At 42.6% G+C, this 26239-nt stretch overlaps 1 protein-coding gene across 14 annotated transcripts in view; it reads right to left on the bottom strand.

The window, feature by feature from the left end:
• Positions 1–26239, bottom strand: part of SNX25 (sorting nexin 25) — a 166386-nt gene that overhangs the window by 6490 nt on the left and 133657 nt on the right. For 11 of the 14 annotated variants that reach the window (XR_010601841.1, XR_010601839.1, XR_010601842.1 and 8 more), the window contains 6 exons: positions 24293–24433; positions 21854–21967; positions 17301–17465; positions 11138–11255; positions 6578–6644; positions 2151–2332 (listed from right to left, as the gene is read on the bottom strand). Coding sequence is in view for 5 of the 14 variants with exons in the window: in XM_008168403.4 (XP_008166625.2) it covers positions 2151–2332; positions 6578–6644; positions 11138–11255; positions 17301–17465; positions 21854–21967; positions 24293–24433 (787 nt within the window). In the remaining 9 variants the exon portion in view is untranslated. Of the gene's footprint in view, positions 1–2150; positions 2333–2353; positions 5020–6577; positions 6645–11137; positions 11256–17300; positions 17466–21853; positions 21968–24292; positions 24434–26239 lie in introns of those variants that run through there. The other 3 variants (XR_010601844.1, XR_010601843.1, XM_065597936.1) reach the window with 2 other exon arrangements.

Genomic DNA, 26239 nt, shown 5'->3' with positions numbered 1-26239 from the left:
CACATGATGGTGATAGTAGACTCACTCAAATTTTAACCCTCTATACAAACTCAAGAGCATACAAGTTTTAGTTCCAGTCAACAGAATAATCAACCATTTACATCCAATATAAAAATAAGAAAAAAGGGTTCAGTGGGAGGATATTGACTGGCTTGAGCTGAGTAGATAAATGAAGATTTCTGTATTTTTGGTTTCTTGATAAAACAATAGTAGGTCTAAAAATATGGAGAAGGTTGATTTTAGTACATACTAATTACACACAAAAACAATAACTGAATGTTAAGGTTGCAAAATCAAGCATTCAAAAGTTATGAAATGCCAGAATTAGGGTTGCCTATGACCACGTGGTTAAAGTTTGGCAAAGTAATAAGCAACTGAAATCATAGGTAGCAGTGCTGCGACCTTTTCCACCAATAAAGAGGGATACTGAAACAAAAGAAAATTACAGGGATGGGTGTTTTATGACCACTAGACACTGAAGAGCATCAGTTTGTAGGGGTTCTTCCTACAGCCAAATGATACTGGCATGCTGTATGTGTGGCACAACTAGGGTGACCAGATGAGAGGAAGAAAATGTCAGGACACATGGGGGGGGGGGGGGGGGGGGGAGAAGGGAGGTAACCAGCGGAGAAAAAAAACCTGCAGTGCAAAATATCGGGACAAATTGCGTCCCCGACCAACCACCGGTTGGGACATGGAACAAATGCCTTAATATCAGAACAGTCCCAATTTTATCAGGACATCTGGTCACCCTAGGCACAACAACAACGGTGTAGAGACAAGCTCCAAATAACTGAAGAACATTCTTAGCATAGTATAAATGGGAAAAAAAATGAGGGTATTTGTCACTAACGGAGTTTTCGGAATAGATTGCCTCTGAAGAACACCACTCTGGGAGACCTGTGCCAAGCTAAGCTTACCTGGAACTATATTATATTAACAGCAGTTAGAATCTATCCAGGAACATATGGCTCAGCTTCAGTGTGCTGATACCATGTCTACAAAATAAAGCTAAAGAGATCTGATGGGCCATCAGCACTTCTGAAAAACAGGCCACTTAGGTTAGGCTCCTAAATCCATATAGAGGCTTGTAAATCAGAGTATGAAATTTTTGGCCTAAAACATTCTCTTTTGATTGAATGCAAAAGAGATGTAAATCTGTAGGAAAAGCTTAGTGTATTCAGCTAAGCTGCTCAGAAGTGGTTAGAACATGGGACTGGGAGATAGGAATTCTGGGTTATTTTCCTGGTTCTATGCCTAAATTGTTGTATTCTACATTGGAAAAAAGTTACTTATTCTTGTCTGTAAGATGAGAGTTTAACAGGAAGAAGTTCACACAGGTACATATGCCAGCTATGTGCACAATTTGATGCCGCCAAATCACATAAGTATTGTTTTCTGTTTGCTTTTCTTTTACTTTCTTTAAATTGCATTAGCTTTATCATCTTATTCTAAAAATGATTATTATCTAGTTAGTTTCAAAAGTCAAATGAGACACTAAGGAATGACTAGGAACAGTCACTAAAATTTATCTAACACCCTCATGAAAGGGTTCAAACTAAAAACAGTGTTTGAAGGTTAGAAGTAAAAATCAAATATGAGGATAGAATGTGAGGTGGGAGAAGCTGGTTCTGAAATCTCAGCCAGAAGAGAAGAGAGTCAGATTCTACTGACTTTGCTACCAGTTTTTTAATTGTGTTAGACATGGGCATATAAGTCCCATTCTGCACTGAGCAGTGCTCAGGGCTGGCTCCAGGGTTTTTGCCGCCCCAAGCGGCAAAAAAAAAAGAAAAAAACCCAAAAACCCGTGATCGGCGGCAGCTCTACCGCGCCGCTTTCTTCTTCGGCGGCAATTCAGCAGCCGGTCCTTCCCTCTGAGAGGGACCCGCCGCCGACTTGCCGCCGAACAGCCTGACGTGCCGCCCCTTCCCCTTGGCAGCCCCAAGCACCTGCTTGCTGAGCTGGTGCCTGGAGCCAGCCCTGGCAGTGCTGCAATTTACTTTCCAGAGGCACTAAAGATAAGGGTTGGGATCAAGATTGTGCCTGTTTTCAGCATTAGAAGGTAGGATCTAAACTGCAAAAAGAAAAATGTAGGGCTAACCTTTACTTCTTTCATATGTGGTTATGTAGAGAAAAGCTGATGTTCTCACCTGGAATGTTTTCAAGTAGTTTTTGCTGTGCTCTCTGTTTTGTCTCCTGACTTTGCTCTTCACCTTTGGATCTTGTTGGGGCTGCTAATTTTCCATTTGGCCAGAAAGCATCTCGGAATACACTGATGTAGTAAACAAGCATTGGCTCGCTGAATATCCAGCTTACTGTGTCACGTATTTGTCTTTAAAAAGAAATTTAAAGGAGAATGTGTAAAATCTGAAGTATGAATTATGACACAAACAAATGGTGGAAGACACGACAAACTTCATAAAATTGTGCCAGTTTATCAGTCTATGATAACAGATGATTTGGCCATTGCGCCCCCCCCCCCCCGCCACTTCCTATTCAGCTAGATGCACTCTTACTGGAAACGTGGCTTGGGTTGTTCCAAATGTATGATACTGGGGTGTGAAGAAGATGGAACTCAATGCAATTTAAGGAGCACACACATTTAAAGGCGCGGACGGTAGCAGCACACTGTGGGGCCTTGTACAAAGGCTCACTGCTCGGGAAAAGCTGAGGAGGGTGAAGAGCCACACTGAGAAGTAAAATGGTAGTTGGGAACCACACCCTGATAGTATAGGCATATGTTCCAGCTGGATAAAACAGGATGAAGCTTTTCCTGAAATGTACCCAGAAAGCTCCTTCATAGCCTGTGCTGTAACCATGGTGACTGATAGAGCTGGTCACCTCCTCCTGTGGCTAATTGTATCATCTCAAGCACTCTTTGCTTAAAGAACTCAAGTTCTGGGATATAAAACCAGCTCCAGAGCAATGACCTACCATGCTACCTGCTTTGCTACAACACCACAATTTAAAAATCATAACACAGTTTAAGTCCTTAAAAACAAACGTATGAGCAAAAAAACCCCAACAATAACAAAACCCCACTCAAAGTGTGCGTGCACAAACACATTCCCTCTCTCAGAGATAAGGTTTTTCTTGCTACCTATTTGCACTATGTGAACATACAAGGGGGAAAAAATCAATTTAAAACTCAGTAAGTAGCTGTTGTCAAAGGCCATTAGTCTATCAGGGCTCAACCACAACATTTCCCATTATTTCTTGTCCAATTTTCCATTAGACAATGTCTGTGGGAAGCTGTTAAAGCAATTCTGGCATGTGCGACTTGAGCTGCTGAAAGGATGATGGGACCAGCCTGTACTGTTATTTGATTTCTGGGATGTGTTATCTACCTATATGACAGCATCACAGCTAAAATAAGGTAAAATATTGCTTTGTCAGATTCTCAGTGATCTTTCACCTGGGTGAAAGTACCGCAGAAATAATTGAAGTTTACAGACTTTTGGAAGTACAATGCTATTATCATAGCTGTCCTCCATTTTCTAATGGAAAACATTATCCAATCGGGTAAAACCAATATGACAAATAGGCCAATTTATTTGTCAGTGAGTAGATTTTTCACTTACGAATAAGAGTTACCATACATTGACATGGAAACACATTACAGTAATTTTGATGTTTACAAATATTTGGTTTGATTTACTTTCAGAAGTTTTCCCCAAGAAGAATTACAGGTTATAATACCAACTCCCAGTGCTCAAACTTTCCCAAAATGGTAATTTGCCAGTATCCTGAGGAGCACATGTAATTAGCATTAGATGGAGCAGATTGCAACCACTTTCATCTTTAATATGGAGTTATGGCCTTCAGAGATTAGGGGGAGATTTTCAGAGGCACAAATGGTAGCTAGTCACTCAACTCCCATTGACTTTCAGAATGACTCCAGGTTTATATAGGGGTAACATCAGGCGTTCTTCAACTTGTTCATAGTGTGGGCCACATCTAAAAAGAGAGAACAGACCATGGACTATCTCCCCTTCTATTCACTATTGCCTAACATCCCTTAGCAACTACAGCAATTGCTTACACAGAAAAGTAATTATTGAAGAAATATTTAGGGTAAAATCCCTATCCCATCTCTGGCCCTTTACAGGTAAAGTGACAAAGTGACACAGTCTGGCCACGGGGGATTCCCCCGGCAAAACGACTGTGGAAGACTGTCATAAGGCTGCCTTCTGGAGGACCATCTGTCAAGCCCCGGCGCAGGTGATGAGGGCTCAGCATGCAGTGCCAAAGAGATTCCAAACAAAGCTGTGACCCAACAAAGCAGCTCACAAGGCTGCTGTAACCCAGGCAGACTTCCAATACGATCTAAATTATGCCAGGATCCATGGAGCAGCTCAGAACTGGGTGGGTAAAAAAGAGAGCTTAAAGCCACCATCGCCCCCCATCGTTCCTGGGAAGCACCTTTCAGAGGTGCAGCACAGACTCTCACCCTTATTGTAGCTTAGCGGTCTTTAATGCAATTTAGCACGGATACCAAGGAGGAGAGCTAGCACAATGTGGCCAACCAACTACTGATGTACCACCAGCAAGCGCCCTAGGCTCCACAATTTGAGAACTTTTGACTTACTCAAACTCGTCTGCTCGTGTCCCCTCTGCTGGCTTTATACCAACACCTTTCCCCAAACCAACAGGATAACAGACTGTGCCAAAATGGGCAATGTTGGTATGGTGGGTCCCGTGCTTTTCTTGGCGGGGAGCTAAGACGCCACTCCTTGCCCCTGCTCTTGGGGTGCTGAGGGTCCTGCTAGTGGCCCAGGAAGATGGTAGAGGAGGAAAGCGGGGGAGGGGTCTGGATTTACTCCACACTCTGAGCCCAGCCCCTCTCAACCCCTGCAGTTTTTTTCCCCTCTTCCCCCTTGAGTAGGGTTACCGTCAGTCCTTAGATGCTGGGGGAGAGAGTTTCCCTGCCAGGTCTCCGTTAGCTCGATTCTCTGGTCTTTCAAGACTCAGCAACACCTCCAAGCTCCAGTCCTCTCTCCTTCCTCACACACCAACTGCCTGAAGCAGGGGATTTTATTAGGTTCCTGACAGGGCCTTAATTGACTACAAGTGCTCCAATTAACCTGTAGCAACCATCCCTAGTCTACAGGGAACCACGCCTTTATTAGCCTAGAGTTTATATATTTCCCACTCTCCCACTGCTCCCTGGTCCTCCTGTTAAGGTGACCTGACAGCAAATGTGAAAAATCGGGACGGGGGGAGATAGTAGGAGCCTATATAAGAAAAAGATCCAAAAATCTGGACCGTCCCTATAAAATTGGGACATCTGTATCACACAGACATTTAAACGTAGTGTTCAAGCTTCAAAAGTTTATGCCAGTGGAGAGTAACAAATTATGTTTCATTTTAAAAAGTAGTTTTAAAAAGCTTTTCTAGAGCCTGCTCTGGTGATGAAACCAAGCAAAGATCTGTGGAAAGGAAAAACCAAGGTACCTTGACACCAAATTTCTGCTCTGTCGAATAATTATTTTACCACAGGCCTTAGCACCTGGCAGAAGAGCTATATTAGTCAACATTTTTTCAGCCAAGAAATGATAAATTTTTCCACAGCAATTTTCATGAAGAAATTTCCAGCTTTTTACCCAGCTCTATGATGCTGACATTTTGCAGGCCTAAGCCTCATGACAACATGGAAAAGTCTTCTTGGAGTCGTAAACCATGCTAATGAAAAATTGACATTTTGGCTTGCACAGGAGTAGTTACATGTTGCTATTTTACCTTACAAATAAATCACACTCATACTGTCTACTTAAAATTGTTTGTCACTTAGGTAAATTTACAGTCTCTTGTACAATGAAACAGCTTAAAACAAAAATCTAGGTTTTAACTCTAGGGAAAATCTTCGTGGGTTCATAAGAAAAGCAGATAGACTAAGAAAATAAAAGCCATTCAAATCAGCATAATGTTTAACTCCTTCAGAAATTACAGGATAGCATCTGATAAGCTGTGAGGTGCTAATTCACTCTTAAGGAAAAAGGAGCAGACCATTTTTATAGCATGCCAATTTATCACCAATTAAATATATTTGCTCTTTTCTAATTTAATTCCACAAATGGCAAATCCCTGTGAAACAATCCTGATTTCAGAACTGTGGTACAGATTATATGAGCAGAACCATAATGCCACACACTTGCCTCAATGGATGGGAAACTTGATGGAACCAGCAGCGATTTGGACAGCCCCAGTAGAAAGGGAGAGGAAGAGAGCACATGCTGGGGGAATGCAGGGTGGCCCCTATTCTTCTAGAGACTCTACCCATTCATTGGCCAGACAGAGATGGAGGAGGGATGACTGGTCCCGGGCTCTCCAATTTCATTAATTTAAACCTTGACCTGGGTCCTTGGGAGCCCCTTCTTGATTCATTTTGTATGTCTGTGTTAGATTCCCCTCTGATCAACATGAAAATAAACTTAATTTTAAGTTGCAGTAAGACAACAATGGCCGAGCCATAACTATATGAACAGAATGTCTATAGAGATTTTCAAATAGTCTGCTTTCAGTTAGTTATTCATACAGCAATGATTCCAGGATCAGAGTTAAAGTAACTGCTACTTACTTGTTGATAGTTCTTCCAAAAGTGACTTGTACTAATGCAATTAGTGTCTTTCTGACCCACTTAAACACTAGAATAATGAAAAATGAAAGAAAAGAAAGACCAGACATTCAGTAACTCTCTAGGTTCCACAATCATGACCCAAAAACTATGATACATTTATCTACTATTATCTATATTAATATTTCACTTTTCAAGTTTTACATACATAGTTCTTTCACTTCTGATTTTTCCCCCTGTCTGTCCTGATATGCTGTTATTTTTGGGCTACTTTATTAGCTCCTTCAACTTTCTAGAAAGAATAAAGGTGACTGCACTGGGATTGCAAGAAATAACACACTTCTTTTAGATTTGGGATATTTGTTCTTGCTGTGTCTGATAGCAGCATTTCCATTTCAACTAGAGATTAAGTCCCAGCCACATATTAAGAGTTACTGTTGTGGTTCACATCCTCTCTAATGTAAACCTGTGTAGCTTGCTGCCCAGAGTTCATGTAATACAGAAGACTTTTGTGGGTAGTGTTTGTAATTCAGCACTGTCATTTTAATAAAAGATTAAACAAATATCTAACACAGTGGGTTGGAATAGCGTAAGCACTGATATTGTAAGTACTGCGTGACACCTTATTTTCAAAAAAACATTAAGGCAGCAGAAGAAACTATTATATTTTTTCTATATGTAGACTGAAAATGCAGTGAGTTTTTATTCTGAATAAGCCTGAACTACCCTGCACTACTTAAAAGAGAAATAAAAGCCTTAAAAACCCATTCAGCAAACTGGACATCATGGAAACCATTCAAATTTCTCACAAAGTTTGGTCACTTCTTTTCTCTATTTATCTGCATCTCAAAAAATTAATTATAAGTTCTCCTCTGCAGAAAGTGAATTACACAAGAAATGAGTAAGTTAGCCACATGGGACTGTCTCTTCAAAATGTGCATCAGTCTCACAATTAAAGTTCTATAATTACTTTTTTCCTCTTTCATTTAGAGTCTTCCAGTCATTAGGTTCAATCATTACGTTAGTTATTTTTTTTATGATTTGACCATGTTGGAGGTAAACTATGGGAGCTTTTCTTGCCCAGAGACCCCTAAAAGCTAGACTGGCCAGAAGAAGAATGCTGTAGCACTGTAGCTCATTGTCTGATAAAGGGCCTTTTACTGCTATCCCAACTTGGCCAGCAAGAAAAGAAAAACACAGTGTGGGATGTTCAGTAGTAGTCAGTGTTGGCCTAACTTTTCTCCTACTGAAGTTAGTGGTAAAACTCCCATTGGCTTCAATGGGAACAGAAATAGGCCAATGTTGAGCCTAATGGTTAGGGTGACCAGATGTCCTGTTTTTAAAGGGACGGTCTCGTTTTTTGGGACTTTTTCTTATATAGGTGCCTATTACCCCCCACCCCCATCCTGTTTTTTCACAGTTGCTATCTGGTAACCCTACTAATGGTGGTTTACTCTTGTCCAGCAAGGACTAACAATGGAAGTGCTCAAAGGCCTAAGACTGCACTTAGACCTTGCATGACGTGATTCAACTTTGCCACCTTCCTATCAGGGGCCACCAAGTAAAAGTTCACAAATAGAGATAAAAAATAAGGAACACCATATGTTACCAAGAACAAGATACGTGCAAAAATAGCCTGTGTGTAACTGGCAATAACACAGAAAGAACCATGTTAAATTGGAATCACTAGTTCAAGTTTTCAATTTACAGAAATAGAAAAATAGGAAGAAACAGAGTTAATATTCTGGAACATGATGTCTGGTGGATTTATACACTACAAACACTAGGTTCCACAATCATGACCCAAAAACTATGATACATTTATCTACTATTATCTATATTAATATTTCACTGAAGAATTAGACTGTTCTTCCTTCTGATAGAAAGAATGAACTGTGATTGTTCCAATCATATGTTTCTCTTTATTCTTTACGGATAGCCAAGGACAAGTTTAGATCATAGGAAGGAGTAGAAATAATGATTATTAAACCATTTCCACTTTTTAAAAATCTTTTTAGATATAGGTGAAGATCTACATTGTTAATTTTTGGTTCATATTGGAAGGGTTTCTTTTTTTAAGAATATATAACCTTAATGTTTACATTAACTGTGGCCCAGCACTACTTCCAAAGCCTTTTTTTGCACTCGTATTTCTAACAATAGGATATATGGTATTTATCAGTGGCACTGACATTCTGGATACATTTGCAAAAAGAAAAAAGGCAGCTTCTTGTCATCAAGAATAACTGAAGGAAACAATTTGAATATTCCCTCCTAACTGTCAAATCCTCAGTAAACTTTAACTCTCTTAACAATGGTGTCTTGGGAAAGATCTGTATTTGCAAAGATCTCCAGTTTAGGGTTACCATATTTAAAAAATAAAAAAAGAGGACACTCCACGGGCCCTAGCCCCGCCCCTTTCCCACCCGGCCCCACCCCTTTCCCCACCCTGGCCCTGCCCCGACTCCACCCTTTCCCAAAGTCCCCACCCTAACTCCCCCTCCTCCCTCCCAGCCACACGAAAAGGGCTGCCCGAGCGCTACCGGCTTTACGGTTTGCCGGGCAGCCTCCAGACCCTGCGCCCCCGGCCGGCGCTTCCCCAGCGCAGCTGGAGCCCGGGAGGGGAAGCGCCCAGCCAGGGGTGCAGGGTCTGGAGGCTGCCCAGCAAACCATGAAGCCGGTAGCACTCGGGCTTCGGGCAGCCCCTATGCCTCTGGACTCTGCGCCCCCGGCCGGGCACTTCTCCTCCCCGGCTCCAGCTGCTCTGCTCCTCCCCGGACTCAGACTTCGGCTCTGTTTAAGAGCCAAGCTGCCCGAGCCAGCGCTACCGGCTTCGGGCAGCCCCCGTGCCTCCGGACCCCAGCCGCCGGCTGGGCACGTCTCCTCCCCGGCTCCAGCTGCTCTGCTCCTCCCCGGACTCAGACTTCGGCTCTGTTTAAGAGCCAAGCTGCCCGAGCCAGCGCTACCGGCTTCGGGCAGCCCCCTTGACTCCGGACCCCAGCCGCCGGCCGGGCACTTCTCCTCCCCGGCTCCAGCTGCTCTGCTCCGGCAGCGCAGGGTCCGGAGGCATGGGGGCTGCCCGAAGCCGGTAGCGCTGGCTCGGGCAGCTTGGCTCTTAAACAGAACTGAAGTCTGAGTCTGGGGAGGAGCAGAGCAGCCGCGGGAGAGGAAGTGCCCGCCCGGTATTTTTCCCGGACATGTTCGGCTTTTTGGCAATTCCCCCCGGATGGGGGTTTGATTGCTGAAAAGCCGGACATGTCCGGGAAAAAACGGACGTATGGTAACCCTACTCCAGTTGGGGCATGTAATTACAGCACTTTGAAAGGTGTGATATTTTAAAATTCTCCTGACTCCTAGTTCTTTAGCTACTGATGAGAGCTCCGATCCTGCAACCGTTTACATGTATGCTTCACTTTACTACCATGATAGTAAAGGTTAATAATATGTAAGTCTGTCTTTTTTGTTTTTGTAAAAAAACAAAAGTGCTCCCTCGATCTAGAGGTTGGAAGTGAGCAGACGACCTCAGCTTTTTCAGAAACAAAGGAGTTTATTTTGAAGACAGGATCTAATAATAAAGATCAGAAGCAGAGCTCATTCCATTAGAAGGAAGGATTTTCCATTTAAGGTGCAGGTTGCTCCCTAAAGCATAGGCCCATACACCCATGCCTATCTAATCCCACTTTGCAGAAATCATAAGTGGAGCTGAGGGGGGAGGGATAGCTCAGTGGTTTGAGCATTGGCCTGCTAAACCCAAGGTTTTGAGTTCAATCCTTGAGGGGGCCCTTTAGGGATCTGGGGAAAAAATCTGTTTGGGGATTGGTCCTGCTTTGAGCAGGGGGTTGGACTAGATGACCTCCTGAGGTCCCTTCCAACCCTGATATTCTATGATTTGCTCTGATAAAAATATTTTTTAAACAACCACTATGTTTGGCTATATACGGCTGCATCTTCTAGTGGACACAAAATAGTTCTGTTTGATGCTTCTGTCCATGGACCTGATCATGCAGCCATTACTCAGACATGTAAGGGATGAAAGATCCAGCACCAAACAAGTTAATAATTCTACCATTTTGTTGCTTCAAGTCTACTATGTACTTTAGTTATATTTTGGATAATACAATTTTTTATAATGGAAGTGGAAGTCATGTTGTTTTGACACATGCATATTCAATATGATAAACCATCTACTTTTCTTTTCTTTGTGATTAGTTCACTGTAAAATGCAGTATCCTGACACAAAAGCATACTCTGATTTTTGCCTGTGTTTTGGAAATATAGAACATTTTTAAACAGAGGTAAAGCTTACAAATATTTAATGCAAAACTCCCAAACTGTCGCATTATTACTGCACTGTTATAATTGGGAGCTTACCCCCAGAAGAGTTAGAAAATTAAAAAACATTATTGATTTCCAAAGAAATCAGTATTTTACATTGTAAAAATATCTCCACTCATTTAAATGGTAGGAAAACAGTGATTCATTTTGATGTCTGAAAATCAATATTTCCTAGTTTTTTTCTTGACAAACAGAATCCACTAATGAGCAAGCAAGTTCAAAGCTTACTTCCTCGCAGCTCAAAAATCTCTCCAATCAGCATGAAGCACGGCTCAGCAAGAGCATCTCGTTTACCATCCACGTCATCTCCATAGTCTGACAGGTCACTATCCTCTTCTGTCTCCTCCTAAAAGAGCAATACAGGTACAGTATGGAAGAGAGTTGTTAAGGGATATTAAATTTTAGAGCTCATTTCCCTCCCAACTACTTAGTTCATGAACCTGAACCACTTCTCATTTGTAATGGTGCAAAAACAAAGGTGCCACAGGACCCTCTGTTGCTTTTTACAGATTCAGACTAACACGGCTACCCCTTTGATACTAATAATTCTGTTTTTCCTATGATTTGGTTTTGGTCTTGACAGCTAAGAAATGTATTCTAAATGTAGAGAGTCTTTTCCAAGGAGCTGTATAAATAGTACAGATCTCAAACAGCTCCAATATATCATTTTGAAAACAGTAATAAAGAGAAATATTCCTAGCCTAATATATTTGAAGAACCCGAGGAGTGACCTAGAATGGAAAAAAAAGTTACATAATGAGAGCATTTCCTCTAGAAATTACAAATCAAGGAATAAAGTGAAAAATTTTTTTTTAACAAGTGAACATGTACCATGCAGCAAGCTTTAATGAGTGTTAGTTCAGGTAAAATAACAGCAAATATGCCTAGACTGTGCCCTTGTGCAACAGCTGAGCTGTGGCATACACTGAAAGCTTGGACTGTTTCGGCAGAAGCACTGGTCTGGGATCCATTCACAATGGCCTTCCCTCAACTTTTTTGAAACAAAAAAAGGAGTACAAAGAAAATATTACGTTCTGCTTTCTCCATCCCCTTCCATCATTATTCTTTCCTTCCATCTATATGGCTGGTAAAATGAAGGTAGCTGGGAGACTAAGGGAATTAGCCAGCTGAGTTCACCAGTGGAGGAGGGCAGGAAGGTAGGGCTGTATGTTGGGTTTTCCCCCCCATTTCTTAACTTGGAGGTAGTCTACAAGGAAGGACTTGCAATGGGAGGAAAACAGTCTGTTGCCAACACCACTGCTAACTCTTCCTCTGCCTGCCCCTGTGGTCCCACCCCCAACAGACAGGCATAATGTCACCCTGAAATACTTCCACCCAGGCCCTGGTCTCAACTTGCTGGGAATGCAGCCTGCATGTCCCTGCTGAGGAAAGCCAGCAGGAGGAACCGGTGTCTGTTGCTGGAGTCCCTCAGGAAGCATATAAGAGCTGTACGAGGAGGTGGCTCATCCTGGAGCACAAGGACTTCCTTGGCAGGACACACATGGGACAGAGGATGCTAGCTGACTACAGCAGCACCAGCAGAGAAAGGAGAACTGGCTGCTCTATGGGGAAGAGACTGGCTGCTGGTGACTTGGGGCAGTAGACAGAGCTCCACCCCCACCCAGACCCCCGGTCCATTGAGGTCTCGTACTGGCAACAGGCAGTACTGGCAACAGGCGGGGAAGAGCAGACCCCAATGGCTGAGGAGGAGCACTTGTCCCCAAAGCTGGGACGCCCAAGAGAAGGCAGCAGAGTACTGCTGGTTGGGGACTCTCTGCTGAGGGGGATGGAGGCAACCTTCTGCCAACCTGACACAATATCCTGGGAGCCCACGTCTGAGATGTTACAGAAAGGTTGCTGAGGCTCATCCATCCCTCTGATCACTACCCCATGCTGCTCATCCACACATGCAGTAATGATACTGGCAGGTCTGACCCTGGCAACTCAGCAGTGACTACAGGGTTCTGGGAGTGCGGGGAAAGGAGTCAGGGGTACAGGTGGTGTTCTGATTCATCCTCCCCATTGAGGGTAAGAGCTCAGGCAGGGACAATTCCATCCTGGAGATGAATGCATGGTTGCGCAGATGGTGTCAACAGGAGAGCTTTGGTTTCCTTGACCATGTCATGTTTCAAGAAGGAAGACTGCTGGGAAGAGAGGGGTCCTCCTGACCAAGGAGGAGAAGAGCATCTTTATGCACCAATTTGCCAATCTACTGGGGAGGGCTTTACACTAGGTTCTAAGGGGGCAGGTGACAAAAGCCCATAGGTAAGCATAAAAAAGGCAACCTTAACAGAGGGCTAGATGTTGGCATGGGGGGACATGGAAAATTATAAAAGGGTCATAGGAGCAACAACAGGGAAATTAGTGGGGGAATCTGCTCAGCACCACCGATGTCTATACACCAATGCACAGAGTATGGGGAATAAACAGGAAGAACTGGAAGTGCTAGTACATAAAATAAATTATTACTTAACTGGCATTACAGAGACTTGGTGGGATACGTTTCATGACTGGAATATTGGTCAAGGGGGGTATAGTTTGTTCAAGAAGGACAGGAAGAATAAAAAGGGAGGGGGTGTTGCATTATATATCAAGAATATATACACTTGTCCTGAGGTCCAGAGGGAGGTGAGAGGCAGACCAGTTGAAAGTCTCTGGTTAAAGATAAAAAGGATAAAAAATAGGGCTGATGTCATGGTAGGAGTCTACTATATACTTCCAAATTAGAAAGAGCAGGTGAATGAGGCATTTCTAAAATAAATAACAGAAATATCCAAGTTTCAGAGGGGTAGCTGTGGTAGTCTGTATCAGCAAAAACAACGAGGAGTCCTTGTGGCACCTTAGAGACTAACAAATGTATTTGGGCATAAGCTTTCGTGGGCTACAGCCCACTTCATCGGATGCATTTTGGAAATATCCAAAACGCCAAGTAGTAATGGTGGGCTTTAACTACATAGATATCTGTTGGAAAAGTAATATGGCAAAAATCAAAAGTTCCAGTAAGTTCTTGGAGTGTATTGGGGACAACTTTTTGTTTCAGGAAGTGGAGGAAGTAACCAGGCAAACCGCCGTTTCAGACTTGATTCTAATGAACAGGGAGGAATTGGTCGCAAATCTGAAGGTAGAAGTCAATTTGGGTGAAAGTGATCATGAAATGATGGATTTCCTGATTCTAAGAAAAGGATGGAAGGTGTGAGAGCAGAAGAATACGGAAAATAGGCTTCAAAAAAGCAGACTTTAACAAACTCAGAGAACTGGTAGATAAGGTCCCATGGGAAGAAAGTCTAAGGGCTAAAAGGATTCAGGAGGGCTACCAGTTTCTCAAGGAGACAATATTAAAGGCGCAACAGCAAACTATCCTAGTGCAAAGGAAAGATAGAAAGAATAGTAAGAGGCCAATATGGCTCCATCAGGCGCTCTTTAATGACCTGAAAATCAAAAAGGAATCCTAAAAAAGTTGAAACAGGGATGAATTGCTGAGGAGGAGTACAAAAGAGTAGTTCAAGCATATAGGGGCAAAATCAGAAAGGTTAAGCCACAAAGCGAGTTACACCTAGCAAGAGCCATAAAAGGCAATAAGAAGAGGTTCTTTAAATCTTTAGGAGTAAGAGAAAGACAAATACAAGCATAGGCCCTATATTTAGTGGGGAAGGAGAGATTGATGACATCAAAAAGGCTGAAGTGTTTAATGCCTATTTTGCTACAGTCTTCACTAAAAAGGTTAATGGTAATGAAATACTCAACACAATTAATATTAACAAGAGGGATGGACTGCAAGCCAAAATAGGAAAAGAACTGGTTAAATAATATTTAGATAAGTTAGATGTATTCAAGTCAGGAGGGCCAGATGAAATTCATCCTAGGATATTTAAGGAACTAGCTGAAGCAATCTGGGAACTGTTAGCAATTGTCTTTGAGAACTCATGGAGGATGGGTGAGGACCCAGAGGACTGGAGAAGAGGACCCAGGGAATTAGAGACTAGTCAGTCTAACTTGGATACCTGGAAAGGTACTGGAACAAATTATTAAACAATGAATTTGTAAGCGCCTAATGGATGATAGGGTTATAAGGAATAGCCAGCATGGGTTTGTCAAGAACAAAGCATGCCAAACCAACCTAATTTCCTTCTTTAATGGGGTTACTGGCCTAGTGCATAAAGGGGGACATTATATATCTTGATTTCAGTAAGGCTTTTTATACAGTCCTATATGACACTTTCATAAGTAAACTAAGGAAATGCTGTCTAAATTACTGAGAAAGTAGTTGCACAACTGGCTGAAAGACCATACTCAAAGGGTAGTAATCAGTGGTTTGCTGTCAAACTGGGAGGACACATCTAGTGGGATCCCGAAAGAGTCAGTCCAGGGTTCAGTACTAGACAATATTTTCATTAATGACTACTGATTTAGGTTAGCTATTAGGAAAAATATTGTAATGATAAGGGTAGTGAAGTTCTACAAGGATTCCTCCCTTGGAAGTCTATTCCAGAATCCCCATCATTGAAAGTTTTTAAGAAAATGTTGGACAAACGCCTGTTAGATTTACTTGGTCCTGTCTCAGTACAGGAGATTGGACTTGATGAATTATCAAGGACCCTTCCAGCCCTCCATTTCTATGATTCTATCTTGGTGTATCTTTTGCTTTGTCTTTTCCTCCATTTTTTTCAGTCTCTGTTCTGTTTCCACCCCCTCATTTCTCTTCCTCTCTCATTCCATTATGTTCCTGCCTTCCTTCTCCCATGTTCCTTAAATCTCTTTATCCTTCCATCTCGTGTGTGTGTATATAATCTTACTGTATGAGAACCCACCTGACTTGAATAATACTTTGCACTTTTTGGGAAGGTGGTGATTTAGAAGGGTCTCAGGAAGATCAAAGGCTCCAGAGGCACTATTTAGCTATGCAGTGACCACTGCCTCAGAGATTCATACCAAACTGCATTCACTGTTGGAGGTAATTAATTGATCTTTTCAGCCCCACAGAGTATTTATTCTGAGTTAGGGAGTGCTCTGGCTCTGTTCTGAAGCACAGAGAAGCTGTGGTACTGGCATCCATGGAGTTGCCCTGGTGAGTGCATGCACAGGCACAATCCTAGCTCTTCTTCCACAGCCACGCAGTAGAACTAATGCAGTTTAGTTGCTTGGGGGCAGGATTGGAAGAGGCCGTGCAGGATAGCGGTAGTCATCAGTACCCTTCACATATTGCAGAGCCAGCTAAGGGCTACCTGCACATTCCCATGTATCGGGAGCAGAGGTGGAGCCAGCTGGGGGAAACAAGAGAAGCAGGTCTGTCAGCTCTGCCACCATACCAATCTACCAGCCTTTGAAGTGAGTACATTGGAACAGTGAGGGTTACTGCCAATTCAGGAACCAACAAGCATTAGATGTCTTGTCTGGAGGAGTGGGGAGAGGACATTCTTAGAAGAGGAGCACTGAGCTCTGGAATTTCCTCCCCCCATGGTTTCGGTCTGTGGATCTGACAGTTTCAGGGCACACTGTAAAGCCTGTTTCTCCAGGCTTTTTTCTAACAAGTTGACCTAGCAGTGTAAGGGAGGAGGAGATCATTTGTTGTTGTTTGATGTTGATGCTTAGTAACAGCGGCATTTTGTGAGGGTCTAAGTGCTTAGATTATTTTGTATGATTTGTATTACAGTACAGCCACATAGGAGAAAACAGTCCCCATTCTGAAGAGCGTATAAGCACATTTTATAAATTGAAAGAAGCAAAAATAAATTTAAAGATGGTATAAGAAAAAAATATTTAACTTTTGCCCTAGCCAACTAAAGCTCTTTTCTGTCACATATAAAAGAACTACGTGAATGGTATGAAAGAGGGACATATGGTGAGAAGGATCAGGGCCAATGAATTTGGATCCCTTATTTCTGGTTGTCTAATTTCAATACTAAATGGAAGAAAACCACAGTGATGAAAGGTACATACAGAAAATTACATAGAGGATGTGGAGAAGCAGAACAAAAGAAAAGCCTTTGTATGAAAGAAATACCCCTCCACCCCCCAGTCTGGGTTTCATGATCACAAGACAGCAGAGATACCCCTGGACAGCTCTACAAAGGCTTTATGTTTAAGTGTTTGAAAGGTCAGACATTTTGCTAGCAAAGAGTGTCCCAGGCTGTTTACATTTCATTAACTTGGAATATACAGTCTTTACAATTGTCTAGATTATATATTTTCCACAGAGGTAAAACATGTTTTATTAGCAAACTGCATTAAATTTAGTAGAGAGCTTTAATATCTCACCACTGGTTTGCTTACAGTAAACTGAACAGCATCTTTGCAAACACCTCCAGTATTAACTACCATTCAAATGTGTTGTATTAGCAGCTTATATTGGACAAATAATTAAATCTAAGAAAATTACTTTTCTACCACTCACCTCTTGATGAGGAAAGAAATCACCAGGAAGTCTTTCCAGAAATGATGAGAGTGAAAAGGCAGATTTCTTTCCTTGCACATCAATAACTTTGAGGTGCTCAGGGGATGGGCTCAAAAAGGCATAAAGTGCTTCGCTCTGACACAGTCTTTCATCAGAAAGCAGCTTCTGTGGAGAAAACAGAATGAAGAATATTCACAACATATCAATTAAATATGAATTATTTAAGCAATAAAGAGCAACAGACTCTTCGGTACAGCTGATTAATACACTAATCAGGTGCACAGTGAGACTAACATTAGTGAATAAGGACAGTGTGTGTCACATCTTAGAGAGACTTGAATTTTAGTAACATTTTCTAAATGAATAGTATTTTTAAGTGTTAAGCTTTTTTTAAAGGAGATGTCCTTATGCCATGCAAATTAGTTTGTAGAGCATTTGTTTTAAAATGTTATTTATTTAAAAGTGGAAAATTAAAAGTACTATAAAAATGGCATTGTGGAGTTCCAAGCTCATGGTCTCACAATCACTCTGAGATCAAACTGACTTACCACTAGAGAGATGGTTTTTCTAAATGCCAATGCCACAAGTTCAACATGGGATCTGAAACTCAAGATGTATTCTTTTTGGCTTGTACGCCTCCTTCCCCCAATAAAGACTTAAACACAAGGACTGAGTCAGTTCTCACGCTGGTAATATACTAATGGTTACAATGGATTTACTCCTGATTTAGGCCAGTATAAGTGAGAGGAGTATTAGGTTCATTGATAACAATGCTGGTAAAATGATGAATAACCCAGAACAGAATCCAGGTCATCTTGGCTCTGCAGTTATTTAGTAGTAAAACGAATACATTTTAGACAGTAAAATATGCAAATATGACACACACAGAGGAAATACACAGGCAGCATATTTGTTGAGACTGTTTTTATATAGTCACTTTTCGTACAATACCCATAGTTCCAAATAGCTTTCCCTTCTGTCAAGGCTTTGCATGTGCTTTGATTTTCACAGATTGTTGCCAGTAATTCTTTCCCAACTAGGCATTGCTATAATTGCCCATCCACTAAGCTCTCCCCTGTAGTCATGCCCAAGTGTCATTTTTATTTTTTACTGGAAAATACAATTTGGAGATTCTTGATTGCCTCAAACTATACTTTCTCTACCTAATTTACTTCATCTGCAAGGAAACCAGCACAGAACTAGCTGCTTTGCCTGGTCTGTGGGTGTGGAAAGAGGGAATCTGGAGCAGAAAGAAGATGCAAATAAACAGGATTGGGTTCTGAGCACCAGAGAAGCAGCACCAAATAAAGGGGGTTCCTCAGACACTGACAAAAAGGATGATTTGCAGGAAAGGTTATTGGGGTGGAGGATGGGGCATCTGACCATGAGCAGCTGGGAGTGAAGGGAATCTAGAAGAGCAGGAAACAGAAAGGGACAAGAGGACACAGAAGGGGAAAAAGAAGTCTTAAAGTTTGATGCTTAAAATCCGAAGTGTTTATTTAAGGATAGTACAGTACCCAAGAAATAGATTATTGTATATCTAACTGGTAACTGGGTTTCATATTTCAATACATTTCTGCTACTTCTTTATGATGCCTTTGAAAAGCACAGCAATGAAATGGCAAACATTCAGGGTTTGAAATCCTATCCCTAGTTTTTTAAAAAAAGTACATTAAATATTAATGGTGCTCAGCTCCACTTTAGCAACATTCTACTTTAGAAAGAGAACATACATATAATTATTTCACTTCCTGAGGGAAATATATCTTGCTGTTTTACAGCAACTTTTGTTGTATTATAGTACCTGGAATACAAACAAAAGCTGTCTAGGAAAAAGATTATTCTAAAATCAAACAATTTACTTTTGATATAAATGAATATGCTAGTTTAATTTTTCCTGACTCAGCAGTGGCCTATTAGTCTCTGAACTTCAGAATCTACAAAAGTTTTTCTTAATTGTCAAACAAACAGTCTGCTTTAAACAAACAGCAATGTTAAACCCAGGTGGCCCTGAAAACCCTACTGCTGTATCTGTAAATTGTACAATGTCTCCTGTTTGGTGCTACTTGAGGCCAAATACAATTTTACCTTTTGGGGCAAAATACAGCCACTTCAAAGGTTGTCCTATCTAAACCATACCTTTTATTCATTTATTTAGATTTAAAATAATAATGATGCCTAGCCAAGGCTCTAGGCAATCTAATATAATTAATCATACAATACATACGATCAAATTAAACCTCAGCAGCACTGAAATCAATTCCACAGGAATTTGGCAAGCCAACCACCTGTTCCCTTCATCATCTAGGAAGCACACCTTCAGCCTCCTTCTGAGACCCTATTCAACAGGTGTCTTTTACAGCATACCTGGAAGGTCACCAAATTCAGGCTCCATAGGACCAAATGAGGGAGCAAGTTCCAGACTCCTGGATCCCCAATAGAGAATGCCCTGACAGCAACCCCCACCTTTTACAACAAAGAGGACCACCTCAAGCGCCCTGCTGACCACAGCTGTGGCAGAAGGACACAGGGAGAGGTGGACCTTAAGCTAGGCCAGTCCCAGGCCATTTAGGGCTTGATAGTCTACAGGTCATGACCAATGCCTTAAGCTGCAACTGGAGACCAATAGGCAGCCAGGCAAATCCCAAAGCACTGGGGTCACGTGCTCCCACTGAGATGTCCTGCTCACTAAGCAAGCACATACATTCTGCACCAGCTTCAGCCTCTGAATGGTTGTAGGTGTAGTCCATGTAGACCACATTACTATAGCCTAATCTTGAGGTGACACAAGCATAGATACAAGTGGCAAGGTCCACATCAGAAAAAAGAGGTTGCAACCTCCCAGCCAGATAGAGATGGTAAAAAGCTGACTGGGTCACCGCTGTAATATGATCTTCAAACAGCATCTTGGCATCTGACATCACCCATAAGATGTGAGCACTATTAACCAATGTCAGACGCACTCCCTCAACCAAAGGGGCCGATATTACCTCTGCCATCTCCTCCAGCTGCTTCCCCCAACCCACCATCGGCAGCTCCACCTTAGCTGGGTTCAGCATCAGCCAGCTTGCTCTCAGCCATGCCCTAGTCTCAACTAGACACTGGCTGAGGTGCTAAACTACATCAGAAGAGAAAGAGGCATACAGTTGGATGTCATCGGCACAGTGAAAACACTGAACCCCATGCACCCTTACTAGCTCTCCTAACAGTCCTATACACACATTGAACAGGAGAGGTAACAGAATGACTCCTTGTGGCACTGCACACTTGAGAGCTCTTCGGGAAGGGGGGATTGCCTGCAACTACCCGTTGAGATCTCTCTCTGGTCCTCCCAGAGTAGGAGGCATAGGTGCTGGAGCACCCACAGGGAAAAAAATGGTAGGTGCTGAGCACCCATTGGCATTTTGGAAAGTTGGTGCCTGTGGTAGGAGGAGCAGTGACTGCAGCACAACCTTCTAAACCAGTGGTCTCCAACCTTTTTATGCCCAAGATCGCTTTTTGAATCTCAGGGCAACCCAGGATCGACTCTGCCCCTTGCCCGAGGCCCTGCCCCACTCACTTCATTCCCCTCTCACTCTGTCATTTGCTCTCCCCCATCCTCACTCACTTTCACACGGCTGGGGTAGGAGGTTGGGGTTTGGCAGGGGGTGCAGACTCTGGGCTGGGGCCGAGGGGTTTGCAGTGTGGGAGGGGGCTTCAGGCTGAGCCTGGGGTAGGGGTACAGGAGGGGGTGAGAAGTGCAAGCTCTGGAAGGGAGTTTGGGTGTAGGAGGGGGCTCCAGGCTGGAGCAGGAGGTTGGGGTGCAGGAGGAGGTACGGGATGCTGGCTCTGGGAGGGGGGTCAGGGCTGGGCAGGGGGTTGGGGTACAGAGGGGGTACAGGGTGTTGGCTCTGGGAGGGGGGGTCAGGGCTGGGGCTTGGGGTGCAGGCTCTGGGAGGGGGCTCAGAGCTGAGGTGTGGCCTCCCGCCAGGCAGCACTTACCTCTGGCGGGTGCCATAAGGCTAAGGCAACTCCCTGCATACCCCAGCCCCACACCGCTCCCAGAAGGGGCCAATGTACCCCTGCGGCCCCTGGGGAGGGGCGGGGTACACGTGGCTCTACACACTGCCCCTCTCTGCAAGCACTGCCCCCACAGCTCTCCCAGCCAATGGGACTGTGGGGGCGTGCTTGCAGGCAGGAGCAGTGCGCAGTGGGAGACCCCCGCCCCCGGGGCTGCGCTGGCCCCTACCGGGAGCAGCGTGGGGCCAGGGTAGGGAGTGTGCCTTAGCGGTAGCTACGCTGCACCACCGGAGATCGTGATTGACTGGGAGATCCTCTAGGATCGACCGGTCAATGGCAATTGACCAGTTGGTGACCACTGTGCTTGTAGAACAGTACTAAAGACACAGAGATAGGATTTTTTTCTAAAGATTGGGAGAGAATGTGTCACACACTTATGCAGACAAGCTACTGTGGATTCCAGACCCCAGCAGCACAGAAGAGGGGAAGCCAGTATGCCTCTAGACTCTACAACGAATACTATGTTTAAGAGCGTACAGTCTTTGTTTTCTTACCTGTAAGAAGCTATTTAACTGGTTCTTGGATTTTTCCATGAATTTCTGATCTACAGATTTGAAGGGCAGCTTACTGAGAGAAGGCAACTGAACTTTCTTTAATGATGGAAAACACTGAGCAGAGAAAGGACAAAACAGATTATTCCACCATATTTTTAATACACACATGCAGCAAAAAGGCAGAAAGGCGTGTGGGTATAAATGGAGATGCAAGGACATCCCCTAATTTTCCTCTCCCTTCCACACCCCTCTGAGTGTTCTGAGGAACTCCTTCCCTTGCCCACCCATAGGTAACATAGGTTAGGAACTCTTCCTTTGGAGCCCCATCACTACCAGTCCTATGTCAGCTAAAAGGGTTGCTTCAGAACAACATGAGGCACTTTCTTTCCCAAAGGGCTGTCCCTCTTAGTGCTTCAAGCCCTCACTTGCCTTCGGAGCCAGAGGCCAGGCTTGGAACTCAAAACGGGCTCATATGGCGATACAGAGCAGAAGCCACTAGGACACTGGATCCGCTCAACAAACACAATTCATTATTAAACAAGAAAAGGCCAACTACAAACTTTTTTGCAATCTGTCAACAAGTGCAAAAATTGGCTGCTAGAAAGAAATCTGGGTCCAAAAAGGCAAGATGCTGTAAACAGCAGCTGGTCTGAAAATACAGTAATGAGGAATAACCAGATTCTGGAATATTTAGATGTTTTAGGCCAATGGTTTTCAACCTTTTTTCATTTGCAGACCCTTACAAAATTTCAAATGGAGGTGCAGGCCCCTTTGGAAATTCAATCTGTGGTCCACAGACCCCTACCATAGAAGTCTTAGGCTGAAAACTGACTGAACAGAATTTAATTAATGTGCTGGCACAGCATTTACACAGCGTGAGAAAGGGCGCTAAACTGTGGGCTTCTATGATAACAACAATACTTCCGGGTTTTGACCTGTAGTTGTGCATATTCACATACTTTGTATTGACAGAAAAACAGAATGTTTTTTCTGGGATCTGAAACTTTATTTTCATAGTCAGCTTTTGCTGACCCCTTAGACATAGTCTGCAGACCCCCAAAAGGGTCCGTGGACCACAGGTTGAAAACCACTGTTTTAAGCAAATGGAAAGTGCAATTTAATGTAACTAGACATATAAAGGAGGGCTGGACAGACAGTGTACAATACAGAGAAAGGGCATGCTATATTCTTGACTAGGAAACAATATGTGATACGGATGGACTGTTATAGAGAAGGAGTAGCAGACAATGAGTTAGAAGAAGCAGGACAATAGATAAAAAAGAGAGAGGATGAAAAGGAGAAGAGGCGGAGACAGAAAACCCATCTTGGCATATGAACAGTGTCCATTAGTCATAAAGCATAAATCACAAAGGCCAGCTGAGACATTGGAAGCAGCAGGTGTGTCATGGAAGTCCAATTAAATTGACAAGGAGATAAAAGGTTGAAAGGAAGACTGTAATTAAAGCAAAAAAGGGTGACAAAGGTGAAAGTGATGGGATTCAAATTTTCCATCAAATTAAGCCTCTTCCAGTTTTCTTTCCACCTTTCATTTCAGATTAAATAAACTGCAGCAGAGTGATTCCCTCCACAAGTTTACTACTGGAGCACACGGAGAGAACCCTAAAAAGACTCCAGGCCCCTTCCACTAAGATTTCTTCCCCCACCCGCTCAAATCCCCCCTGCCAAACTGGCAGCCTGTATGCACTCTTCCCTACCCCCTTCATTTCTGAAAATGATCAGTCTCCTATTGTCCCTTTTAAGCAGCTATCTCCACCAAGTCTTTGTCCTGTTGCTTCAGTAAATTAGCCATCAAGAGGTACTTGTGAATCAAGAAGCTAATAACCTCAACTTTGGAGCCCAACACCAGAGGTTTATAAACCCATTTCCATCAAACTTTGATACAGTTTTTGCTTACAACAGAATCTGTTTGTTTTACTTTCTAAATAAAGGTTTCATATTTAAGCTATTTTTATATTTTTCACATAGATTAGAGGTAGCAATGGTAACTTTCTTTTATGTACTTTTTTTTTCTGAATGTGTGTCTAGTACAGGGGTAGGCAACCTATGGCACGTGTGCCGAAGGCGGCACGTGAGCTGATTTTCAGTGGCACTCACACTGCCTGGGCCCTGGCCACCGGTCCGGGGGGGCTCTGCATTTTAATTTAATTTTAAATGAAGCTTCTTAAACATTTTAAAAACCTTATTTACTTTACATGCAACAATAGTTTAGTTATATCGCTTCTCGGCCTTTTGGCTAAGATCAAGTGTAGACTTATAGAAAGAGACCTTTTAAAAACGTTAAAATGTATTACTGGCACACGAAACCTTAAATTAGAGTGAATAAATGAAGACTCGGCACACCACTTCTGAAAGGTTGCCGACCCTGGTCTAGTATTTTAAAAGATGAAAAACCCCACTCACACAAAAAAGTATTCCTACCTCACTGAGTTTTCGGTGTAGATTCTGAAACTCACTGAGCTTTCTGGGAACTCTCCAGTTCTTAGCTTCAGCTCCACCAACTTCTTGTAAACTCACCATGACAAAGTAGCAGGGCACTTGTTCCCCATTTTCTTCTACAACCTTGGGGATGGGGAGGGAATGTATATTACTGAGATAGTAAATAGATAGCAAAACGTTATAAAAATTAACTTGCATACAGATTCATGATCCTCACCACAGTTTCATTCTCTCTGCTGTAGCATAAAGGCATCATACCAAGCTTTGGCTTATTGGAGTAAATCTGACCAGGACATTGTGGGTCCTGCAATTTCCCCCCCAGTTAATACATTCATCTTCACTGATTGCCTTACAACACCTCCTACATCATTAGAATCCATTTTAAATCTCTTCTTGGGACACGGTCATTCGGCTTTTACGAGTTTTTTTCATGTTAGATTGGTCTCCTTTCTCTCTCTTTCTCTGTGGTGACAGGCATGCGTCCTCCCATATTTTACTGTACGGGTTTTAACTTCTGCTCTACCTTCTCTCCTAAGCACCTTATTGCTGCTCCATGGGTCACTCCTGTCACTCTAACGTTGTTAAAAAAAAACTTTCTGTGCAGAGAGGGAAGGGAGGAACTGGGGGACTTGCTCTCACATTGTTTCAATAACCAGAGTCTCTGCATTCAGGCTCAATTCCATTTTAAAAAACAGTGACTTCTCCTATTGCTTACCAGTACTTCATTTTCTTAGAATTTTCTTGATTAGTTTCATATTCTTCATGGTCTCTCTTTTCAACCTTGTCTTCTCTCAAGATATAGATATCCATATACATAAGCCATAGCAATCCTTAAGGTGAGGACTGTGCTAGCTGGGGTTATCGGATTGCCATTTCAGTTCTCCATTCATTACTTGCATTTGAGAGTACTTTGCACACATGTATAGTTGCCTCCCATTGGAGGCTCTCACATTCTTTACAACTATCAACGAATGAAAACTTACAATAGCTATGTAAAGTATGTGTTATCAGATGGGGGAAACTGAGGCAAAGTGAGGTTAAAAGCTTCTCTCAAGAATACAGACGTGGTCTGTGGCAATGCCAAGGATCAAACTCAGATCTTTAAGATCCTAATCTCATGTCTCAACCAAAATGTCACCCTTTCTCCCCAGTGCAATACAGTTTTCTTCAGAAGATTTGCTCTGTTAATCCATTTGCCAAACAAGACAAACAGCTAAAGTATGAGGCCCTTTCCTTACTAAATAAGCCCCTAATGAAATCAATATTTCCAACGTACAGTACTGAAGATATGATGAAATACCAGATTAACACAGATTACCACCTGTGTTTAAAGATCTGGATGGCAACATACAAGGCACATATTTTGCCTTTTTTATGCCTTTTATGTCTGTAAAGAAAAATCAGTAATATAAAATGTTTGTCTTAACTAGATTACCTATGGATAACAGGCTGAAAAGGAATTGTAGCACACCACTCTGAAATCATCTTTCTGAGGGAAGCAGTCTTCATATATTTTGTTGGCATGGGTTTGTTTTGACTTTTTAGGCAATTTTGCTTGCTAAGGAGGTACTTTCTAATTAATTCAATTACAGTCAGGATAAACCATAAAATTCAAATGATGACAACATCCACGGGGAGGGTTGTAAAAGTCTGGTCATGTCTATTTATGCTAGTGGCAGGCAATTCTAACAGTCGATATACCATCACTGTAAGTGACATTTCATTAAAATATGTCTGCTTATAAACTTACTTCTTGTTGTAATATGGTGTTCCTGGGCTGCACACAGGACCATTAAGAAACGCAGCCTAGTGCCGAATGTGTACAACCCCAATAACTGAGCATTTCAGTGGCTCCCAATGAATTTCCAGATAAAATTCAAGGTGCTCGTTTTAATTTTTTTTTTTTTTTTTTTTTATGGAGATATCCCA

The sequence above is a fragment of the Chrysemys picta genome, chromosome 5 (assembly GCF_011386835.1).
Source record: "Chrysemys picta bellii isolate R12L10 chromosome 5, ASM1138683v2, whole genome shotgun sequence".
Lineage (NCBI taxonomy): Eukaryota > Metazoa > Chordata > Testudines > Emydidae > Chrysemys > Chrysemys picta.
The sequence above is the reverse complement of the archived record's forward strand: the minus strand, read 5'-3'. Positions and strand labels throughout refer to the sequence as shown.